Source organism: Colletotrichum abscissum, assembly GCF_030869225.1.
Source record: "Colletotrichum abscissum strain IMI 504890 chromosome Unknown Scaffold_11.1, whole genome shotgun sequence".
NCBI lineage: Eukaryota > Fungi > Ascomycota > Sordariomycetes > Glomerellales > Glomerellaceae > Colletotrichum > Colletotrichum abscissum.
This window is the reverse complement of record NW_026849999.1, coordinates 681,375-700,917: the sequence shown is the minus strand read 5'-3', so window position 1 is coordinate 700,917 and position 19,543 is coordinate 681,375. Positions and strand designations below refer to the sequence as shown.

The following is a 19,543-nucleotide window of genomic DNA, read 5'->3' as shown; positions in this document are numbered from 1 at the left end:
TACTTCAGAGAATCATTTCTATAGTATTCGACCTACTCTTGGTTCCCTAAAGGAGCTACAGATCCCACCCTGGTTGATGATTGATATCCTCGACACCCTAGAGTGAAGAACTCTGGTTGCCCTCGCACTTTCCGCAAGGAAAGCGGCGCTCCCTCCCTGTGAGGGGGTGCTGTATAGAGGGCGGTGATGATCTCGTCCCCTATCGCGGTCTTGCCTTTGGGCGCGTGGAAGGGGTGGGTGTCGATGGACGTCTGACAGGCTCTGATTCTTTTTTCTCTTTTTTCGTTGCGCGCTGGAGCTTGTTTCTCTGGGCGCGAGGAAGAAAAACACAACATGCTTTTTCAAAAAATGGCAGTGATGCACACCTTGACTACACTCCGAGATACACCAATGCTCTCCCATGGTCTTTCTCTATTTTGGTTCAAGGAAGATTGATTTCTTTAGTCCAATACTCACCGCGGCATCCATTACACCGTGGACGTCGAGGTCCACAAACGTGGCTAACATCTTTCCCTGCCCAATGTGATTTTCGCACAACCATGTTTAAACTTGCCTTTACGGGCACTCGATTCCTTGCATCCCCGCCGCAGGCTGTGAGCTATTGGGCTCCGATGCGTGAGAGCCGGGTTAGCAGGACAAGTTTTGATTGGCCAATTCGGTCTTCTGTCAATGCCACAACTGCGCACTCGAACTAGGAGGATTCTTGTAACGTCGTGGACTATGGACATGGCATGCCTGGGACTGTGAACCAGTGACGTGCTATTTTTATCTATCAGATCTACGCTTGAACATCACTTCGTCAAATCTGCTTTTTGATCATGCCAGAGCTACGTGGTCCTTTTAGTACGACCTGCCTGATGCATAGCTCTGGGGCCGAGCAGAGTCGTAATACCCATATGCCAAATCCCCGGCATCGTGCTCCTCCCTTCGGGGACCGGGAGCATATGCCTCAAAGGATCGCGGCGTCCGCGGCATCTCGGCGTACGTCTCTGGCGTCGGGGGCCCAGTGTGCCCCTCGCCCGCGTACCATCCATTCCCGCTCGGGTACGGCGGTGCGCCGCCGCCGCCGCTGCCGCCGAGGTTCCCCTCGCTGGCGGACCTGAGCTGGCCCTCGCTCGCAGATCTGAGCTGTGCCACGTTCGTCGCCTCCCGCGAGACCAAGCCCCAGCCCGCGGGCACCGCAGGCGGTCTCAGGAACCCTTGGCCTGGCACGGGTGAAGGTGCCGAAGCAGCAGCAGCAGCAGCTCCCGTCGGCCGACCGCCGCCTGCGGCTGATACGTCAAAGCACGCGGCGTGCACGAGGACGAGGCCGGCGACCTTGACGAGGGTGAAGACGACGCCGAACAGCGAGGAAAAGGCCCAGAGGCCGACGATGGCGGCCAAGGCGGTGAAGCCGGACATGATGCTCTGGGTGGAGGCGTACTTCCGCACGCCGAGGTCGCGGGCGAGGTCGCGGCCGTTGTAAGACTGGATGAAGAAGCCAAACTTGACGACGCCGAAGAGGGCGGCGAGGACGAGCCAGTGGGTCGCCAGGAGGGTGCCGACGAGGAGGATGAGGTAGACGTTGCTGTGGCGGGGCAGGTTCGTGGCGAGGCGGTCGTGGAGGACGGCCTGGGAGGGGGGCGGGTGGAGGTTCTTTGGGTTGATGAGGTTCGTCACGGGGGTGTCGGGGAGGGGGCCCAGTTCAAAGGTTGAGGTGGAGAGGTTCGGGATGGATTGGAAGGCGTGGAAGGCGTTTTGGAGGTTGCTGAACATGGCGGCTGGCGTGAAGGAGGCCGCGTTGCTGTTTGAGCTCACGATGGTGTTTCCTTTGGTGGCTTCTGGGGGGTCCTTTGACGACGATGAGCTGCCGCTTCCGCTTCCGCCACCGCTGCGTCGCTTCTTGCGGTGCTTTGTGTCGCGGGAGGGTCTGGCGTCACGGGAGCGGGATCGCGAGCGCTGCCTGGCGGAGGAGGAAGAGTCTTGACCTCTGGCGGCCGGTCTGAGGGAGTACTCGGCGACGTCCCATCTCGAGTCCCGCGCGGATGAGGTTGGGTAGCCATAGGGCTCGCGATATCCAGAGTCCCGTGTGGGAGCATCTGAGTAGGAGGAAGATCTCGCCATGGTCGAAAGGCAGACTTGAGTGAGAAGCTGTATGAGGAGGCGTGAGGGGTGGATGGTCGAGGAATGAAGGCAGGGTCTGAGAAATGAAGAGACTGCCGGACGATCAAATTCCAACGCAAAAGACAAGGTGCGAACAGGAAATGACTACAGCAAGTCGAGTCTGAGCGAGGGAATTTTAAAAAAAGCTGGGAGCGACAAAGAGTGTGTTCAGTCGGTCAGCGAATTCCTGTGTCTTTTTTGCCCGTCGGATGGATGCAGCTGCAGTTGTACCCGACCCTGGCGGCGATTGGCGGGGGATGTTGCGGTGGAGCCGCTTCCGGATAGCCGCTCCCAAGAACCAAAGACTTGGCGATCTTCAACTTCACCTTGACACCTTTTCACCGGTACTACTCCTATCTGGAGTTATAGTTGTACTAGAAGAGATTCTCATGCACCGAGTCCTTGGCGCTGCCTTGAAATCCCCTCAAGGTCAAAGCGATGACATTATCCCTCAGGCTTCAGCTTTCGTGTCAAACCTGGGACGGCCCGTTAGCTCCAGGGTGGGCATGAGGGGCAGCTCCTCCAGGTGCGTCATCACAGAGCCCCCAGCCACTTTTGGAAGAATTCCAGAATCATTCCAAACCATACGAAACTTTGCTTCTAGAACCATGAGGGCCATTCCAACAACGTCCAATTGATTCATTTGTATTAAATACCCTCTTGAGGGGTGTCGTTTCCCAACCTTCCAAGGCTATGGACAGGGACGCACCGTTGATCACCCTTGGCCCGGATGAACTCGCCCTATTCGAGCTTCAGGGATAGACGCCTTTACCTGGCTCATTCTGGAAAAACGTAGGCGGCAGACTAAACGACGGCTCGACCTTTTGCACCTGCTGGACGCTATCCCTGATGATATCGTACCCAAAGTTATACGCAAAGAACTCTTCCGGGTTTTCTGCAACACGTCCTGTCAGCGGCTTCTTCACACAAGCACCTTCACTATCAGAAGCCTTCACAGAGCTTGCACTTACTAGGCACTTTGTCCCCGGGAACGAACTTGGCCGCCTCTTCCCGTATCAACTCGGGCTCCTCTTGACCAGCGTTACTGAAAACCTGCATCACGCTGGCGCGGTTTCTCCGAATGCTCTCATACACTTGCAGACGAGACTCAACGTCTTCAACCTCGGCGCCGGCCAGCGCGATGCCGAGAGCCACGCCGTCTTCGATACCTTGCGCACCGCCTTGGCCCTGGTCTGACGTAGCTCATCTGTTAGCAATCGGTAGATGGGCATGGGAGTATGACCGGATATGCTGTCGTTGAAACTCACGTGGTAGCATGGGGTGCGCGGCATCGCCAGCCAGCGTCAACTTCCCCTTCGTCCATGTAGGGATCGGGGCTCTGTAGAGGAGTGCCCATTGCTTCACCTCAGTAGCCTTGCTAAGCACGGTGTGAGTACTGATCGTGTATGCACGAAGTGAGGTTTCTTACTCAAGAATGGCCAAGACCCTTGGGTGGAATTCGGAGTATCTCTCCAGCAGCTTTTCTTTGCTTACAGAGGCGTGCCAGTCCTCCTTTTTGGTACTCTCAATATCGTCGTTGTTGAAGATGGCCACAAAGTTGTGGATCTCATTGCTACTCGAGTTAGCACACAGGCGAATAACATGTGCTTCCTACTCATCTCGCAACTACTACCGTAGTGTAGAAGATTGGGACTTACTTTCGACAAGGGTACGAGACTAGACGCTTCTTGTCTCCAAGCAGGAACTTCATCCGCCCATCGTCGCCCTCGTTCCAGAAGCGCGTGACCGGGTCCGCCTCGACATCGGCAGCTGGTATGAGGAAACGGAAGCAAAAGTTGTAGTGCCCTTGAGGCACCGCGGGGTTAGAGCGGCCGAGGATCGCCTCGACTCCAATGGTGTGGACGCCATCTGCCGCAATCACCACGTCGCCTGTGACTTTCTCGCCGGAAGCCAGTGTTATTGAAGCTCCCTCGGGATCCTAGAGACGTGTTAGCCAGACTCTACGAGGGTGATATGGACAGTCGCCACTTACATATGCCACAATCTCGCTCTTCAAATGGATGGTCGCAGGCCGCCCTAATCCAGCCCTCGACTTCTCATGTCCATTGGCACCATTCATCTCGGTCCTATTTGCCTCAACAACGCCATTGCCATTGACATGGCCATTCACACCACCCTCAGGCTCCGTCGCCAACCTCTTCAGCTCCTCGTGCAAATCGACGCGGTGCGCAAAGTACCACGGCGCGCCGTACCGCTCCTCGATATAATCCTCCGTGCCGACGTGGAACTTCTCCAGCGTGTCCCCCTTTGCGCGAAAACTGCACTTGACGAGGACGAACTTGGCTTTCACGGGATCGAGGCCCCAGGCGAGGAGCGCGCGCGCGGCGTTGGGACACACGTGGATCGCGGCGCCGATCTCGTTGTTGAGCGCGGACCGCTCGTAGACGTGGACCTCGTGGCCGGCGCGGCGGAGGCCTACGGCCGCGGAGAGGCCTGCGATGCCGCCGCCTGCGATGAGAATATTGAGGGGTGCCATTGGACGTGAGAGAAACTCTCGCAGTTTTACTCTGCGGTTGGGTTTCGAAGCGACAACTGGGGTTGCCTTTCAACGGGTAAGAGATGGTCGCACAGACCTTTGGAGACGTAGCAAAGATTCTCTTCAGATGATGTGTATATGTAAAACAAAACGGTTCGTCTGAGAAGGAGAGGGAGTGAGATGCCAACGGCGCGTCTATGTCTCGACCGCGGGTGGGAATCGCGTAGGTTGGATGATGGACCTAGGCTTTGGCCCCTTGGGTCCACGCACTAGACGATGCGGGCCGGAGTTAGCTTCGCAGAGAACATGACCCTACGGATGCTCGGTTCTAACTGTCCAGAGTCCGAAGTCCCTGTGGTGATGGAGAGTGGTATGGACTCTGTTCGGATCACGTTTCCATTTACAGATGACGATGCATCTTTCGACGGGGGCAGCGGTCCAACCTACCCATTACCTCCCCACGGAGCTCGGTCAAAAACACTAGATCCATGGGCCAGAGACGTCTCGATCGTGCCAGATGAAGGGAACCCTTGAGGTTCTTGATTGGAAATTGGGAGTAGGTCGGACGATGAGCCAGGGCGAGGGGGACCGGTCGAACAGGCCCCAGTGAACAAGCAGCTGGTCCGAGTCTGTGCCGCAACTGGCGGGGCAAGTGTTACATTAGCAATGGAACGTCGACACGTACGCTCCTATCATGGTACATAGTATGGACTTTGGGCAATGGTGGGTGGGTGAGATTCTCAATGGACATATGCGCACATCCTCCGTAGAGCAGTGTCTTTGGAGCCATTGACTGTGTAGATACACTAGTGTGGAGTGGTACTTTTGGGACGGTTGGTTGGAAGTTCTTGCAGACGAGGAGGTCGTCTCCCAGGGGTCTTACTCGACAGGGAGTGATCCGGGAACAGGGGTCATGCGCTCCGCTGAAGAGGGCGGCCAGGGTTCATGGATTATAGAACCGTGTATCGTTTTGGTAGCTTCCGTGAGAATTGTAACCCTTGCGACTTATAGCTGGGATGGGCGACGGGGTCATTGGATCCCCTGCTCTGAGCTGCCGCATGAGTTCTAACCTCCGATGTAGAGCAGAATGCAACAGCGGACGAGATGAGAGAAGACGATGAGGAGTTTGCCAGCAATCGTACGGGGTCGAGAAGCCCTTGTTCTGTGAAGACTTTGGCTGGTCAAGGGCGGGCATCGAGGATGGGCGGGACGTGGGAGAAGGATGTCTTTGATTACGAAGGAGACACAAGGGGAATAACATCCTGTGTTTTTTGGGTAGACTTTCTATTTTGATGTTTACGTTCTTCATCACCTCCTCTGTTTCCAGCCATTCATTCATTTCCGAATGTGTAAGTAGCCGACGGCATCATAGACCGCCACGATGTCAACCACGAAGGATGTCATCACAGACAATGTCCAGGAAACTGGATCAATGAGCGAAGCAAAAGCCCCGGCAGCTCCCCCGAGCAGTCGTGATGAACCCAAAGAGAGCATCGAAGGCTCCGATGAGCCGGTTCCTCACTTGCACGCAAAGACGTTTCTCACAGTCTTTGCCGTCTGCTTCATCTACTTTGCTCAACTCATCAACGTTGTCGGCGCCGGAGCTGTGAGTAGTTCACCATGATTCTGCCAAACTACCTATTAGAATCGGCCATGTCTAACTTGCATTCTCTCTACAAGCAAACCCAAAACATCGCCGCCGTACTGGGGGAGAGCGACAAGAGCGTCTGGCTAACCTCCACAATCGCCATCATGACAGTCGTCCTCTCCCCCATCGTCTCCCAAGCCGCAGACTACTGGGGCCGCCGCTGGTTCCTCATCGGCCTCACGGCCTGCGGCGTCGTCGGCTCCATCGTCGTAGCCCGCGCCTCCACGATGGGCATGGCCATCGCCGGCTTCACAATCACGGGCTGCTCCTACGGCGCCCAACCCCTCCTCCACGCCGTCGCCTCAGAGGTCCTACCCCGACGCTACCGCCCGTGGGCACAAGCGGCCGATAATCTGTCGGCCGCAATGGGAGGCCTGGTGGCGCTCCTAGCCGGCGGCGCGCTCACGCGCAACGGCAACGCCGCGGGTGTGAGGAATTACTGGTACATGGCGACGGCCATCTACTTTGTCGCCACGGCCCTCGTCCTGACATTGTACAACCCACCAAAGACGGCAAATGAGACACGCTTCAGCGTCTCTGAGAAGCTTGCGAAGCTCGATTGGGTTGGGTACGCTCTCTTGTCCTCGGGCCTGGTGCTCTTCTGCATGGGCCTGTCATGGTCTCAGAACCCCTATCCCTGGACCGACGCGCACACTGTCGCGCCGTTCGTCGTCGGCTGCGCGCTCTGCATCGCTCTGGCCATGTACGAGACGCGCTCCAAGAAGGACGGCATGTTCCACCACGGGCTCTTCAGGAATGGACGCAACTTCCCCATCGCGCTGGTCTGCGTCTTCGTGGAGGGTCTTGTCTTCTTCGCGGCCAATAATTACTTTGCTTTCCAGGTCGGCGTGCTCTATGAGACGGACTCATTGCGCACCGGGCTCCGGTATGGTGTTACCATGATTGTCTATGGCGTCTCGGCTGTCTTGGCTGGGTTATGGTGCTCGAAGACACGTAACGTCCGCTGGCCTACCGTCGTGGCGTTTGTGTCCATGATTATCTTCTTCGTGTGCATGGCTACGACTACACCGAGCACCTCCGACCCTGTCTGGGGCTACCCCGTGTTCTTGGGTATCGGGCTGGGTATCTGCTTATGCACACTCGTCACGATTGCACAGCTGTCTACTCCTCCGGAACTCATTGCCATCACCAGTGGTCTGATGATTGGCGTGAGATCTTTGGGCGGATCCATCGGTCTCGCAATTTGTGAGTTCCAGACCTCTGCACTGGAGGAGACGCGAGGAGAAAAAGCTTGCTAATAAGAGCTTTCAATAGACAACGCCATCATCACCGACCAGCTCTCGAGAATGCCTAGCAATATTGCTGCGGCTGTTCTGCCCCTTGGACTTCCTCAAACGTCTCTTGGACAATTTATTGGTCTCTTGGTCGCTCATGATAACGCTGCATTGAGTCAAGTTGAGGGAGTCACACTGGACATCATCCAGGCAGGTGCTGGTGCGCTTCTGCAAACTTACAGCCTTGGCTTCCGTTACGTTTGGATCGCTGCCGGCTCTATTACAGTTGTCGCTGCCATCGGTGAGTTCTATTCTACTTACCCACCTTGTTTCTCTCTAGTTAATCAATCGCTGCAGGTGCTTTCTTCCTCGTTGAGCTTGAAAATGAGTTCAACATGCACATCGACGCTCCGGCTGAGAAGGAAGATGATTTGTACTCGAAGTAAACCTAGTGTCCTGATATTCGTGCTGATGTCTTGCTCCTAATTCGCCTAGAATGAAACTCAAACTTAATCGGCAATTATGAACTAGAGAAGATTGTAAAAATTGTAATAAGAAACTTGCTCTATCAACAAATTAGTTCACATTTGCTGTTCAACATGCTGCCTCAAGGCGTGCGGAGCGAACTCCGGACATTCGTCCGCACGCCATGTTGAATCAGACTCGAGAAAGTAACTATCAAAATGGTGCATGAGTCTTATGGCGTGCTCCTCTTGTTGGAAAGTGCTCCGTTGAGCTACTACACCATCTCTCGTGCAATATCGGTTACGCCTTTCCACCGAAACCTTGTCGATATCCTGCATCAAATTTTGCAGCGTATTGTTGAAGAGTTGTATTTCCCAGTTCCAACAGCTCAACTCCTGCAAATATCGTACGAGGTAGCATATTCAATGTTAGAGATGTGGATCATACTTGTTTTTTCTGTTGGTGGCAGTTTGAAGACACAGGGACCGGGGCCTTGTTGGTCGTAAACGGACTTTACATCGGGAAGTGGCCCCTCATAGCCGTAGGTAGCATTGTGGCTCCTTCAACCATGCCCAGTTCTTGGTGCAAGGGTGGCATGAATCATTGACACAGCCCTTTACGACTACGAATACCTATTCGTACCCAAGACTCAAGGGGCCAGGCCGTTGCGTTTCCATCGGTATAAGGGTCGTCCGAGCAGACAATGCCACACAGACTTCGAGATCTTGAACATGCCGACTGATTGGAAATCACATCTGGGTTCGATCATACGGCGGGCGTTCTCAGGGACGAGTGATCAGTGGATGGACAAGCCCGGACCAAGTGATGCCGAGGGCAGGGGATCCTCGCTAGTCGATTTTCATCTTCTGGGGAAGCCCAGATTTTAAACTCTTGTTTTTTCTGCCCAGACTTGGCTGATCAGCAAGACTGCTTCGACTTCAAGTCTTGATGTATCAGTGAAGATCGCACGTTAGACATCTGTTGGATTATTGACATGAAGCAGAATCACACTATGGGGGTCCGAAAATTTGCGCGTAGAAGGTGTAGCATTCGTGATTCGGGAAACGAATCCCCTTTAGGGCCAAAGAAGTAGCTGGACGGGTCGCTGCAGGTTCAGACTGGGGTTGTATCCCAGCCAGTGGGTAATTTGGGTGACCCTGGTTGGGATCTTATGAACTTCGCGAAGACACCAACCGAGTTGCGAAATTTATCCCCTGCATCTCTTACGTTCGCTCACAGTCAAATGAGTGATACTCGCTTACGCAATCCGTAATGAACAAGCAAGACACAACTTAATACAACAGGTGTATACAATACGGTCTGAAGGGAGCAAGAAGCCAACCAGCCCCAGAACAGAAATTTCTTTGGGCTCACCAGAATTATCTGTGTTGACTTCTAGGGTTTGAAAGATTGATCTAAACACCGATGCAACGAAAACTCATCGGACTAATACCGAGGGATCCACTCAGAATATGGCAAGTAAACGTGACATTCACAGAGCACGGATGGTTCCATCAAGTGTCAGTGTGGCTTCGAGAGGTTCTTTACTAATTGCAGAAACGGGATCAGCTCCGACGCAATATATCCAGTAGCTTCTACTATGGGCGGGATGCCCTGAGGGAGGTCGAAGGTGGGCACTTCTACTGCCATATCAGGGAGCACCGTGGCGTGTCGTAGTAACGTCTAACAGATGCAGTTGAGAGGTAAATGTTCAACCTACATAGAAAGAGTACAAACTCCTTGGGTTGGAATGACGATATCTCCCAATATTTGAAATCCAGCCTTTGGAAATAAAGATCCTTTAATTCACATTAGATGACTCCTCTCGTGAAACTTACCGTTAGATCGCGGGATACATGTATGTACTGATTCTGAAGGCTCGGATGTGGACTCAAGTTACCGTTGCAGGGTGCCTCCAGAAAAGTATGGCCACTTTCGGCGCCCTCGGGCGACGATAGGCCCGAAGATGCGAGCCCGGGTTAAAGGTCAGAATAACTCTCAATAATACTCGCGTGTAAACGGCGCAGTTCATGATGGTAGCGGAACTACCACATCAAGATCGAAAGGGTCCGCGTGGCATGATCGGCAAGAGTCGGGGGGCAAGTCTGGACCGAAAATTGCTCATATGGAGGAACGAAGCCGTCAAAGTCGAATGGAGACTACTGGCACCCAACTCCCAATGTGAGATCGTTAAGTCGGCGTTATCAAGATTTACGTCCGGCGGAGGCTGGTAGAGCTTATACAGTGGCATTATAGCCCCTGAATGGTCAAGTTCTGATGCCTCATGTCCCCAATGCCTTCCAGAAGTCCCAGATTTCCGGATATAGAAACTGGATTTCCCTCCTTCTTTCACAAGCTGTCGCACCATCAAAGTCTTTGCTGGTGCCGAACCTGTTTACTGGGAAACGGTTGGCCAAGTTCCTGGATGCCAAGGTAGGATACGCGGCGGGGATTTAGGAGTACTCCGTGGCTGTACCATCGTTGTATAGCCGTAAGAAGGAATGCTATCCCTTGAGGACCCCGGCGCGACTTGCCCTTGATGTTGCATGGGGCAGGCTCATCCTAGCTTCAGCCGGGGGACGATCCGGGCCCACATCCCGAACGACTTTCTTCAGGAATGAGACCCCCTCGAGTGTTGGAATGCCCCCGTTCATGCAGACATCTCAGCCTGGAACAGATTCAAGTAATGGTAATATGACCGCGCTGTAATTGCGCAAGTATTCGCGTGAAATTGACGGTACCTATTCAATATGATATCCTTCCTGAATGCTCTTCGCCGCGCGTGCCTCCGAAAATCCGCAGATTCTTCATGCTTCACATTCAAAGTTTCCTTTTCTTCATGTTTCTAGCTTTCTACAATCTTTCTGGTATTAGTTCATTACTCCTCTTGGCGCCGTGCGCGTAAGTTCTCAAAATGGTTGCGGGACCCAATGTCTCCGTCTTCGTCACAAGCATAATATTCACAACTCTTTCTTTTGTCCTCGTTGGGCTGCGATTATACACGCGCATTGTGGTGGTGCAAAATGTTGGAATCGATGACTGGTTGATGCCTGCCGCATTGGTAAGCTCAGTTTACCAACTCTCAGGTGGAAACGGGATGGGAAAGCTGAGATCTTTAACTAGGCGGCCTCAATCGGCTTTTGCGTCGTTGTCATGCATCGTGAGTATTTTGATTAGGCACATGCTAACATCGAAGAAACGTTGCTCACAACATCACAGAAATCAAGTTTGGATTAGGTATGCCGATGTCTACCATCGCAGAAGATGACCTGGTCCGATTCTTCCAGGTAAGTCAGGAATTACAGATGAATGTAATCGGAGGATTGGTACTAATATTTCACACCGGCAGTGTCTCTGGGCGACGATTCCGACCTACAATCTAGCTCTGTTGCTTTGCAAGCTATCGATCGTCTTCTCATACTTGCGCGTGTTCAAGATCCCGACAACACAGAAGATTTGCAAGACCATGCTGGCTGTGCTCGCGGTATACGGTGCCTGGACTGTCTTTGGATCAATCTTCATGTGTGTTCCCGTACAGGCCTTCTGGGGCGACGGCACGGGGAAGTGCATGAACCGCTTGGCTTTCTGGTTTTCCAACGCAGCTTTGAACATTCTCTCGGACATTATCATTTGTTGCATTCCCATACCACTGATCAAATCCCTGCAAATATCCAAGAAGCAGAAGATTGCGCTCATCATGGTCTTCGCCGTGGGAGGATTGTGAGTCTCTGTTTGGCAGACTTTCTTGATCTGGTCTATAACTGACAAATTCTACAACAGTGTTTGTGTGACTTCTATGATTCGGCTTTACTCTCTTTACGAGATTTCCGTATCTACCGACACATCACGTAAGACTCAACTTGAAGAGGATCCGGCATAAAGCAACTAGTATATCATCAGGCTAACACCACGCGAATAGGAGATGGAGTCCACATTGCGACATGGTCCGGCATAGAGATCAACGTCGCCATAGCCTGCGCCTCTGTACCTGCACTCAAGCCACTCATCGTGAAAGCATTCCCGAAACTGTTGGCGAGTACTCAGCGCAGTGGATATCGATCAGGCAACGCTTACAGTGGGATGAATGCTGAGGACTCGCATCACATGCAATCAATGCGGAGTCGGAAGGCTACCAAGACGAATACAAACATCGCCATTGAGACAAAAATAGAGATTGTAAGTCGCAACGGTAGCCAAGCCGACTTGGTACGACAGGGAGGTGGAAACGGCACCATGGTGGCTGAGTGTTATTCAACAGAGGAGAGACCGCCGGCTCAAGGTCGTGATATGGTTTGAAGGGAGTGAATGTGTGAAAAACGTATCATCTTAGCGTCAGAGAAAAGCAATGTTGTAGGACCATATACTGAGAGGCGACGGAACAACGTGTTCATAATGCTACATGTGCTGGGAGTTCGAGAGTAGATCCGGTCCCTAGCGAGCTACTGTAGATTAATTATCTAACGGGCTAATAGTGAACATTCCAGCATACCTACTGGAAGATCATGACAGCGTCTGGGAATTGTGAATACTTGGAACGCAACCTGATCTTATCAGAGTGGCTTAATACTAGAGATTGTCCGAAATGGAACTATAAGTAGAGTAATTTCAAAGTGATACGCTTGCATTGTCAACCAGAGTCTGGAAGGACTACAACTTTTACTCTTGAACAAGAGACTATCCTAATACTTTTGACTTCCTATCCTAGAAAGTCTCTTGTGCCGGCCTCATATCCAACTCATGCGTCCAGAGGGAGCTCGGCTGCTGTGACAACCAAAGATACAACTCTCCAACATCTTCCGCGCGCATCCGCTTGCCGGTCTTGGTGTTCTCGTTCTCTTCATCGATAATTCCGCCATTGGCAATAGCATGAACCACGTGTACACCAAACTTGCTGTGTTCCTTTGCAATAGCCTGGGCTACCATCCTCGCGGCTGCTCGAGATGCACCATAGGCAGCGTACTGCTGATTTGTACGCATGGCTCCCAAAGTGCCCGTGAAGATGATGGTGCCCTTCTTCGCACCCTCAGTATCGGAAAGAAGCGTCTGCCCTCCATTCTGTGCGTACATAAGCTTCAACGCTTCTTGCGCAAATACAACGCCTCCGGTTGTGAAGGTGCTCATGCTGTCATTGAAAGCTTCTGGCGTTTCTTCGAGGAATGGCTTCCTGCTCGAGTTCTTGACGTGGTATATGGCGAGCTTGAGCTTGAGATCTTTGAAGTCTGCATGATCTGCGATTTGTTGGAAAGTCCGCCGGAGGTTTTCGGGCTCAGTGTCTGTAGGAAAGGGGTGGAGTATGCCATTGGAAGACTTGCGTAGATCGGTCGCAAGATTCTGGAGGTTTTCGGGGTTTCTGGCAAGTAGCGCAACTGCCAAGTTGCCATGTTGGGGGCTGGCTAGAATTCGAGCGATCCCTGCGCCGGAAGTAGGCCCTGCACCGATGATGATTGCGAGTCCTTTGGGCGCCATTGTGTAGTCAGTCTCAACTTTATGGTGGTGTCTTGAAGTACAGTTTGATGTTTCTAATATCTGATTCTGATTACATGGTCTTGAGTTAGACCATCAGCATACCTCCCATTTATATACTTACTCATACACAGCTCACTGAATTGATTGTAGTGGTGCTGGCTGGACTTCCCATGGGAACGGACGTCATTGATCGTCCGATCCGTGCCCAGGCCGTGCCCCGCGCCGACTTATAGTGGAATAAAGTGATATAAATTCGGGGATAAGACGTCACGATTTGCTCAAGACGCCTATGTCCGATTTAGTGGCTGCAACCTGCTGACCATGCTGACGGAGGCAGCTCTGGCTGACTAAATCATGCTTGATGTCTATCATTACCTTAGCTAATAGTCAACTGAATAAGTTCTGTGTGCATTTCTCTATTTGTCAATAGCAGGCGATCTGGCCTGGCGGATGCCACCCTGATACTTTGGACATGGACATACACGCTCTTATCATTGCAACGTGGTGCAAATATGTTTGTCGACTTGAGTCGTTTCTCCGGCCGGTCCTACCAAGCTAATCCATCTTCAAGATTCAAAAAGCTAAAGTAAATATGAATGGTGCGAGCCAACAACAGAGCCACGCCTAGGGGAATTCAAATATAAGGTAGTTGAAGTATCTTGCGAACTCAAATTTGCATCGCCTTGACCGAAAGACTTACTTAGAAGGATTCCAACATTGGCGATGTGAGGCTGAGCGCCTTTGGGATCACGTAAATACTCTGATAGAAATAGAGTCTTGAAAGAGGCATGTAGCTTTGAGACCAGGTTTGGTTGAGTTGCTCGAATTAAGGCGGCCATTTACATCTTTAAGCAGCCATTGAACGTAGGCCAGTCCCCGCGGCGTTATTGGGATGTCTGTCGAAGACCTCAAAGTCCGTCATTCAGCCGGGCAATGGCGTCATCTTTACCGGTGTAATCGAGAATGGGAGATTTGACGTGATTACGTTCTTCCTCCCATCATTGGCTGTTTTCTTTAGAAAATCCATATATATTTGCAATCGAGGCTACGCTCAAGCAATGTTCACGGAGTTCGGGTACTCTGAACCCCTCTTGGCGCATGTTGCAGCACACGGAGCCAATCGTAATCCTCTTGACCAAGTCTCGCTGCATGGGTGCGAAAGACCTCTAGGATTTGAATATTGCGACATGGCGGGGTTGATGATTAATTTTTGTTTGTTGTAAGGTAGACTAGAGAAGAAGGTCCTCAGGTGCTTCCCTTGAGATAACTTACATCGTCCACCTCAAATCTGAAGCAGAGCTCATATTTTGCATGATTCCATACGTTAGGTATAGTAACATTCAAGCACGATGACCGCAACAAACCCTTTCTCCCAAGTAAATTTCACGAGGTTTTTAGGACAAGCTTTAATTCTATCTGTTCTTATTCTGGTCGGCTATCTACTACAAAATGAAATAAAGAGGCATCGAGGTAAAATCAAACATGTTCCTGGTCCTCTTGGGTGGCCTGTGGTTGGCAACCTTTTCCAGGTAACTGAACATTTATATACCATGAGTGATCGTTCTTGGAGAAAGTAACTGATACAACGCAGAATCAAGACCAAGTACCAGCAGAAACATACCGAGTCTGGGCAAAGAAGTATGGGCCCGTGTTCCAGATACAGCTAGGAAATACCACGGCTGTTGTCGTCAACACTGTAGAGTCTGCCAAACAGCTATTTCTCGGACAACGCCATGCGATGAATTCTCGACCAACCTTCTATGTATTCCATGGAAAGGTCAGCAAAGCCGTTACAAGTATCGGCACCAGCCCATGGGACGACTCCTGTAAACGTCGCCGCAAGCTCGCAGCTGGGGCATTGAATCGTCCGCGGGTAGAAAGCTACGCGCCTATCTTGAATTTGGAGGCACGAGAGTTTCTCAAAGACCTATACGAAGAATGCTGTGGTGGTTCGGTGGATCTCGACTTCCGTCCGGCTGTCAGGCGCTTTGCCCTCAATCTTAGCCTGACGCTCAACTATGGGACAAGAGCCTCCCATGTCAAGTCCCTGGAGGAAGATCCTCTATTTTCCGAGATAATTTATGTCGAATCCGAGATCTCAAAACTTCGCGACACAAGAAAGAACTACACTAACTACATACCCTTGCTGCGATACTGGGAGCCGATTGCTAGTGTGTTAGGTTTACAGTCCACACCGAAGAATCACGCTGGGGACATTGGCCGTCGAAGATTGGAATACAACGACGTACTCCTCAGCCGACTAAAAGACGAGATTGCTCGGGGTAAAGACAAGCCCTGCATTCAAGGCGCTGTTCTGAAAGACCCTGAGTCGGCAACCCTTACGCGAGAGGAGTTGATCAGTGTGAGCCTCAGTATGATGGCAGTAAGTTCATCCTACAATTAAACCGGAAGCTCATGATGGACTTGCCCTGATATATTCCAGGGCGCCGACTCGAACCAGCCTACCTTGGCTTGGGCTATTCTTCTACTTGCACACCGCCCTGATATTCAAGACAAAGCATATGCCGCCATCCAAGATGCTGGTGTTCTACAGCAATCATCCAACACATACGCTTCTACAAAGATTGACTACATAGATGCACTGACAAAAGAGATCTCGAGATACTTTGTCGTCTTGAAGCTCGCGCTACCGAAGGCGACATACGCTGATGCCACCTGGGAGTCCGCCACGATTCCGGCCAACACTCTGGTTTTCTTGAACAGCTGGTCATGCAACAGAGGTGACTTTGCCACAACTCAGATGAAGTGTCATATTAGACTGACCGCCAAGCTAGACCCTGACCTATTCAAGGAGCCCGAAGTATTTGCCCCTGAGCGTTGGCTTCCAGATGCACCGGATCAATACGCGCATCAATTCGCCTTCGGTATGGGGGGCAGAATGTGTGTAGCGTCTCATCTTGCACACAGTGCCTTGTACACAGCCTTTTCGCACTTGATCGCCCGATTCAAGATCTTGCCTGCAGACGGTAAGGGTTCTGTGGAGATCGATCCGATCAAAGGACTTGATGGCCTCTCGTTTGTTGCCAAACCGAAAGGCTTTCAGGCCAAGTTCGTGCCAAGAGATGGAGCACGATTAGACGCTTGGTTGAAAAACCCTGATGAGTGCATGTAGATCCATGCACTCTTAATTCTTGAAAAGAAATAGATCTCGTTGGTGGCAAGGCTGTTTGTGTCCAACCAATTGAATGTTGCTGGGACATGTTGATTCACTTTAGGCTTGGTGATTTAAGGTAAATTGTAAGTGGAGGAGGTATCATTTACGGACATCCGTGTGTAATGAAGTCAAGTAGAATCATACATATCAACATTGTAGAGGTGGTCTGAAGATATTTGTGCGACTTGTCAGCATATACTGCCACTCATCTTATCGGCGCCACGCCTGTACATTTACCTTAATATCTTGTAAAACCTACGTGAATGGTCCGATGCCTTGAAATTAATAAGGTGTGCCGGGAAACGCACGTAGAAGGACTAATAGCATAGCTTACCGTTTTCCCGACATACAAAAGCCTAATGTAAGCCCAGCGAGTAGCTGTCCACTAATCAGGACCGCGCAACATCCGAACATCGGGGACCAGACTGCATGCAGTCAGCAGCCACTCGCAACTAATCATTGTGATGGATAACGGACTTGGTGCAGTATGTCGCCATAGGCCGTGCGGGCCATTCCACCGAACCCCGCCGGACACCATTAATTACTTAAACCACCGAGCTACACTATTCGGACATTTACAACACTATGCTCAACCCAATAACTCTATGCCCAGTCGCTAACTCACATCAATTTAACGGGTAACGGTTTTCGATCTTTGTGTTCCAAGATGTCTTCTCCAAACCTTAACGCTGCCGACCTCTTCGGCGTCAAGGGCCTCATCGCCGTAGTCACGGGTGGGGGAACTGGTACGTCATTCATCAACCGCAGTAGCAACCCTCCAGTATTTGCTTACGATTCAACCTAGGCATCGGTCTCATGATTGCACAAGGCCTCGAGGCGAACGGGGCAATTGTATACATCATCGGCCGACGGAAAGAAGCTTTGGAACAGGCGGCAAAGACAGCTGTAAGTTTCTGCGAGAGCGTTGGGCCCAGCAGAGTCTATCATCCATACCGGTCATGCATGGCCCTTATGTTCGAGAGGTATGACGACTGATGTTGGCGCCCTAAATGTGAATAGAAAAACGGCAACATTCGCACCATCCAAGGTGATATCACCTCAAAGAGCGACCTCGAGCGAGCGGTCGCAGAGATCAAGGAGGCTCACGGATACGTCAACGTCGTCATCGCCAACTCAGGCATCGGCGGACCGGCTCTTAAGGGCTTGCCCCCTAACCCGACCATTGCTCAGTACCGCGACTTTGTCTTTGGCTGGGAGCAGAAGGACTTCACCGAGACCTTTGCTGTGAACGCTACCGGCGTGTTTTTCACGGTCGCAGCATTCCTGGAACTTCTCGATGAGGGTAACAAGCGCAGCAATTTCAAGCAAAGGAGCCAAGTCATCGCGACTAGCAGCATTGGCGCGTACAACCGCAACCCGATGGGCTTCGCTTATGGAGCGTCAAAGGCAGCTGTGGTGCACATGTTCAAGCAACTGTAAGCAGTCCTGAAAGAGTTACAAGAGCCGGCCTCGAGACTAACATCTATCAAGGAGCACCACGCTGGTCCCATTCAACATCCGCGCCAACGTAATTGCGCCTGGATGTAAGTCTACTTCCTTCCGACGCCACGTAGGGCACTCGTTTTGGCTCGGGGTCCATGGGGTGGGCTCTTCAATCATCTACTAATCTCAATCTACAGTCTACCCGAGTGAGATGACAACGGCAACGGTCGAGGCCCACAAGGAGGGTTGGCCCAAGACTACCATTCCTGAAGAGAGGGCGGGAGACGTAGAAGATATGGCTGGTGCTGTGTTGTTCTTGGTCAGCAGGGCAGGCGCTTACACCAACGGCAATGTGCTCGTAACAGACGGCGGAAGGCTTGGAATCGTGCCGTCTAGCTACTGAGCGACTTGGAGTTGCAAGTGTGAATACTTGAGAGGCGTTAAATAAGAACTTTGATATAGTCTCAGTCCTTCGTCCTTTTGGTGATACACCTGAGATTGAAAGTTCTGTTTTGTGAATAAAATCGAAGCTTGTGGTCCATCGAGAGGTAACTGTGCCTCGGCTGTGGTCGAGAGAAAAACGAACTTTATCAAAACTTCAAAAGAACAGATGTCTAGCGCACAAAGAATAGCTTGGCCTGTGAGATAGGTCAAGGTCTACGCATGAAGAGACGCTAATTACGCTGATTCTTCTCTACACTTCAAGGTATAATGGGCGACAGTGATCGCTCATCGTGAAAAGATGAAGTCTCAGATGTTGAGCAGCCCAAGTCTCATGTTTCCGATGGCTCGTATTCGTGACATTCGGAAGAGCTCCTACAAGCGAAACCCAGGGGAAACGGCACTATTTGAGTGTGAGAAATGCGGAGATCATAGCAGGCTGCCCCCGCTACTCCTGCACATGTGAACCGGGGTGATGTCACCCTAACGTGCCGCAAACACATGGATACAAGGGATGTAGCCAACCAGAACCGAGAAGTTTCGCGATCAACGCCTCCAAGTACCGGGAAGGAGCAATTATCCATCCGGCATCTTCCCGCTATTCTAGGTTCTGACTGGAGTTCTTGGCTTCGGCTGGACAACCCTCCCGCAATGTGCCAATCCACGCGAACCACTGAGACATGAGATTGGCTACATTCTTCACCCATTTGGGGCGGACAACCTCGAACTCACAATCGCAAGCCAATGAAAGAACAACAAAGAAGTTGGCATCATGGGCGAGCTGAAAATCGGATGTGGACCACCTCTTCCCAATGTTTGTGTCTTAACCTAGCCAAGTACGTCCTGGAGGCAAGCGAGCAAACGAATCGGCGCGCTCCTACAGGCTACTGGTAAGTCGAGGCATCATAGCGCTGGTCGCGCTGGCGGCCACTGGGTTCCAGACTGAAAGGGTGGACTGGTCATCCATGCTCCTGCTGAAACGGAATCTACACATCCGATGCAGGCTGGTATGGGAACCACCACTCTTTATA

General features: G+C 51.8%; 7 protein-coding genes across 7 annotated transcripts; 4 read left to right on the top strand and 3 right to left on the bottom strand.

Annotated features, from left to right (window-relative positions):
- Window positions 1–840: 840 nt before the first annotated feature.
- On the bottom strand, window positions 841–2,103 carry CABS01_05555 (uncharacterized protein; the record flags this gene model as incomplete). The annotated part of the gene is made up of 1 exon (XM_060538923.1): window positions 841–2,103. One exon carries the CDS (start codon window positions 2,101–2,103, stop codon window positions 841–843), a length of 1,263 nt encoding a protein of 420 aa, XP_060405185.1.
- Window positions 2,104–2,894: 791 nt separating this feature from the next.
- Window positions 2,895–4,639, bottom strand: CABS01_05554 (FAD dependent oxidoreductase; the record flags this gene model as incomplete). Its single annotated transcript, XM_060538922.1, has 6 exons — window positions 2,895–3,037; window positions 3,114–3,335; window positions 3,411–3,520; window positions 3,572–3,715; window positions 3,801–4,081; window positions 4,136–4,639. 6 exons carry the CDS (start codon window positions 4,637–4,639, stop codon window positions 2,895–2,897), a joined length of 1,404 nt encoding a protein of 467 aa, XP_060405184.1.
- Window positions 4,640–6,020: 1,381 nt separating this feature from the next.
- CABS01_05553 (PEP5) lies at window positions 6,021–7,968 on the top strand (the record flags this gene model as incomplete). Its single annotated transcript, XM_060538921.1, has 4 exons — window positions 6,021–6,245; window positions 6,320–7,493; window positions 7,563–7,823; window positions 7,880–7,968. The coding sequence occupies 4 exons, from the start codon at window positions 6,021–6,023 to the stop codon at window positions 7,966–7,968; spliced, it is 1,749 nt and encodes a 582-aa protein (XP_060405183.1).
- A 2,933-nt stretch (window positions 7,969–10,901) lies between these two features.
- On the top strand, window positions 10,902–12,283 carry CABS01_05552 (uncharacterized protein; the record flags this gene model as incomplete). Its single annotated transcript, XM_060538920.1, has 6 exons — window positions 10,902–11,048; window positions 11,111–11,147; window positions 11,207–11,274; window positions 11,337–11,707; window positions 11,768–11,835; window positions 11,907–12,283. The coding sequence occupies 6 exons, from the start codon at window positions 10,902–10,904 to the stop codon at window positions 12,281–12,283; spliced, it is 1,068 nt and encodes a 355-aa protein (XP_060405182.1).
- Window positions 12,284–12,688: 405 nt separating this feature from the next.
- CABS01_05551 (short-chain dehydrogenase/reductase SDR) lies at window positions 12,689–13,453 on the bottom strand (the record flags this gene model as incomplete). The annotated part of the gene is made up of 1 exon (XM_060538919.1): window positions 12,689–13,453. The coding sequence occupies one exon, from the start codon at window positions 13,451–13,453 to the stop codon at window positions 12,689–12,691; it is 765 nt and encodes a 254-aa protein (XP_060405181.1).
- Window positions 13,454–15,191: 1,738 nt separating this feature from the next.
- CABS01_05550 (uncharacterized protein) lies at window positions 15,192–16,586 on the top strand (the record flags this gene model as incomplete). Its single annotated transcript, XM_060538918.1, has 4 exons — window positions 15,192–15,836; window positions 15,897–16,194; window positions 16,249–16,338; window positions 16,396–16,586. The coding sequence occupies 4 exons, from the start codon at window positions 15,192–15,194 to the stop codon at window positions 16,584–16,586; spliced, it is 1,224 nt and encodes a 407-aa protein (XP_060405180.1).
- A 709-nt stretch (window positions 16,587–17,295) lies between these two features.
- Window positions 17,296–18,474, top strand: CABS01_05549 (short-chain dehydrogenase/reductase; the record flags this gene model as incomplete). Its single annotated transcript, XM_060538917.1, has 5 exons — window positions 17,296–17,374; window positions 17,434–17,534; window positions 17,649–18,064; window positions 18,120–18,172; window positions 18,269–18,474. The coding sequence occupies 5 exons, from the start codon at window positions 17,296–17,298 to the stop codon at window positions 18,472–18,474; spliced, it is 855 nt and encodes a 284-aa protein (XP_060405179.1).
- Between the last annotated feature and the right edge of the window lie 1,069 nt (window positions 18,475–19,543).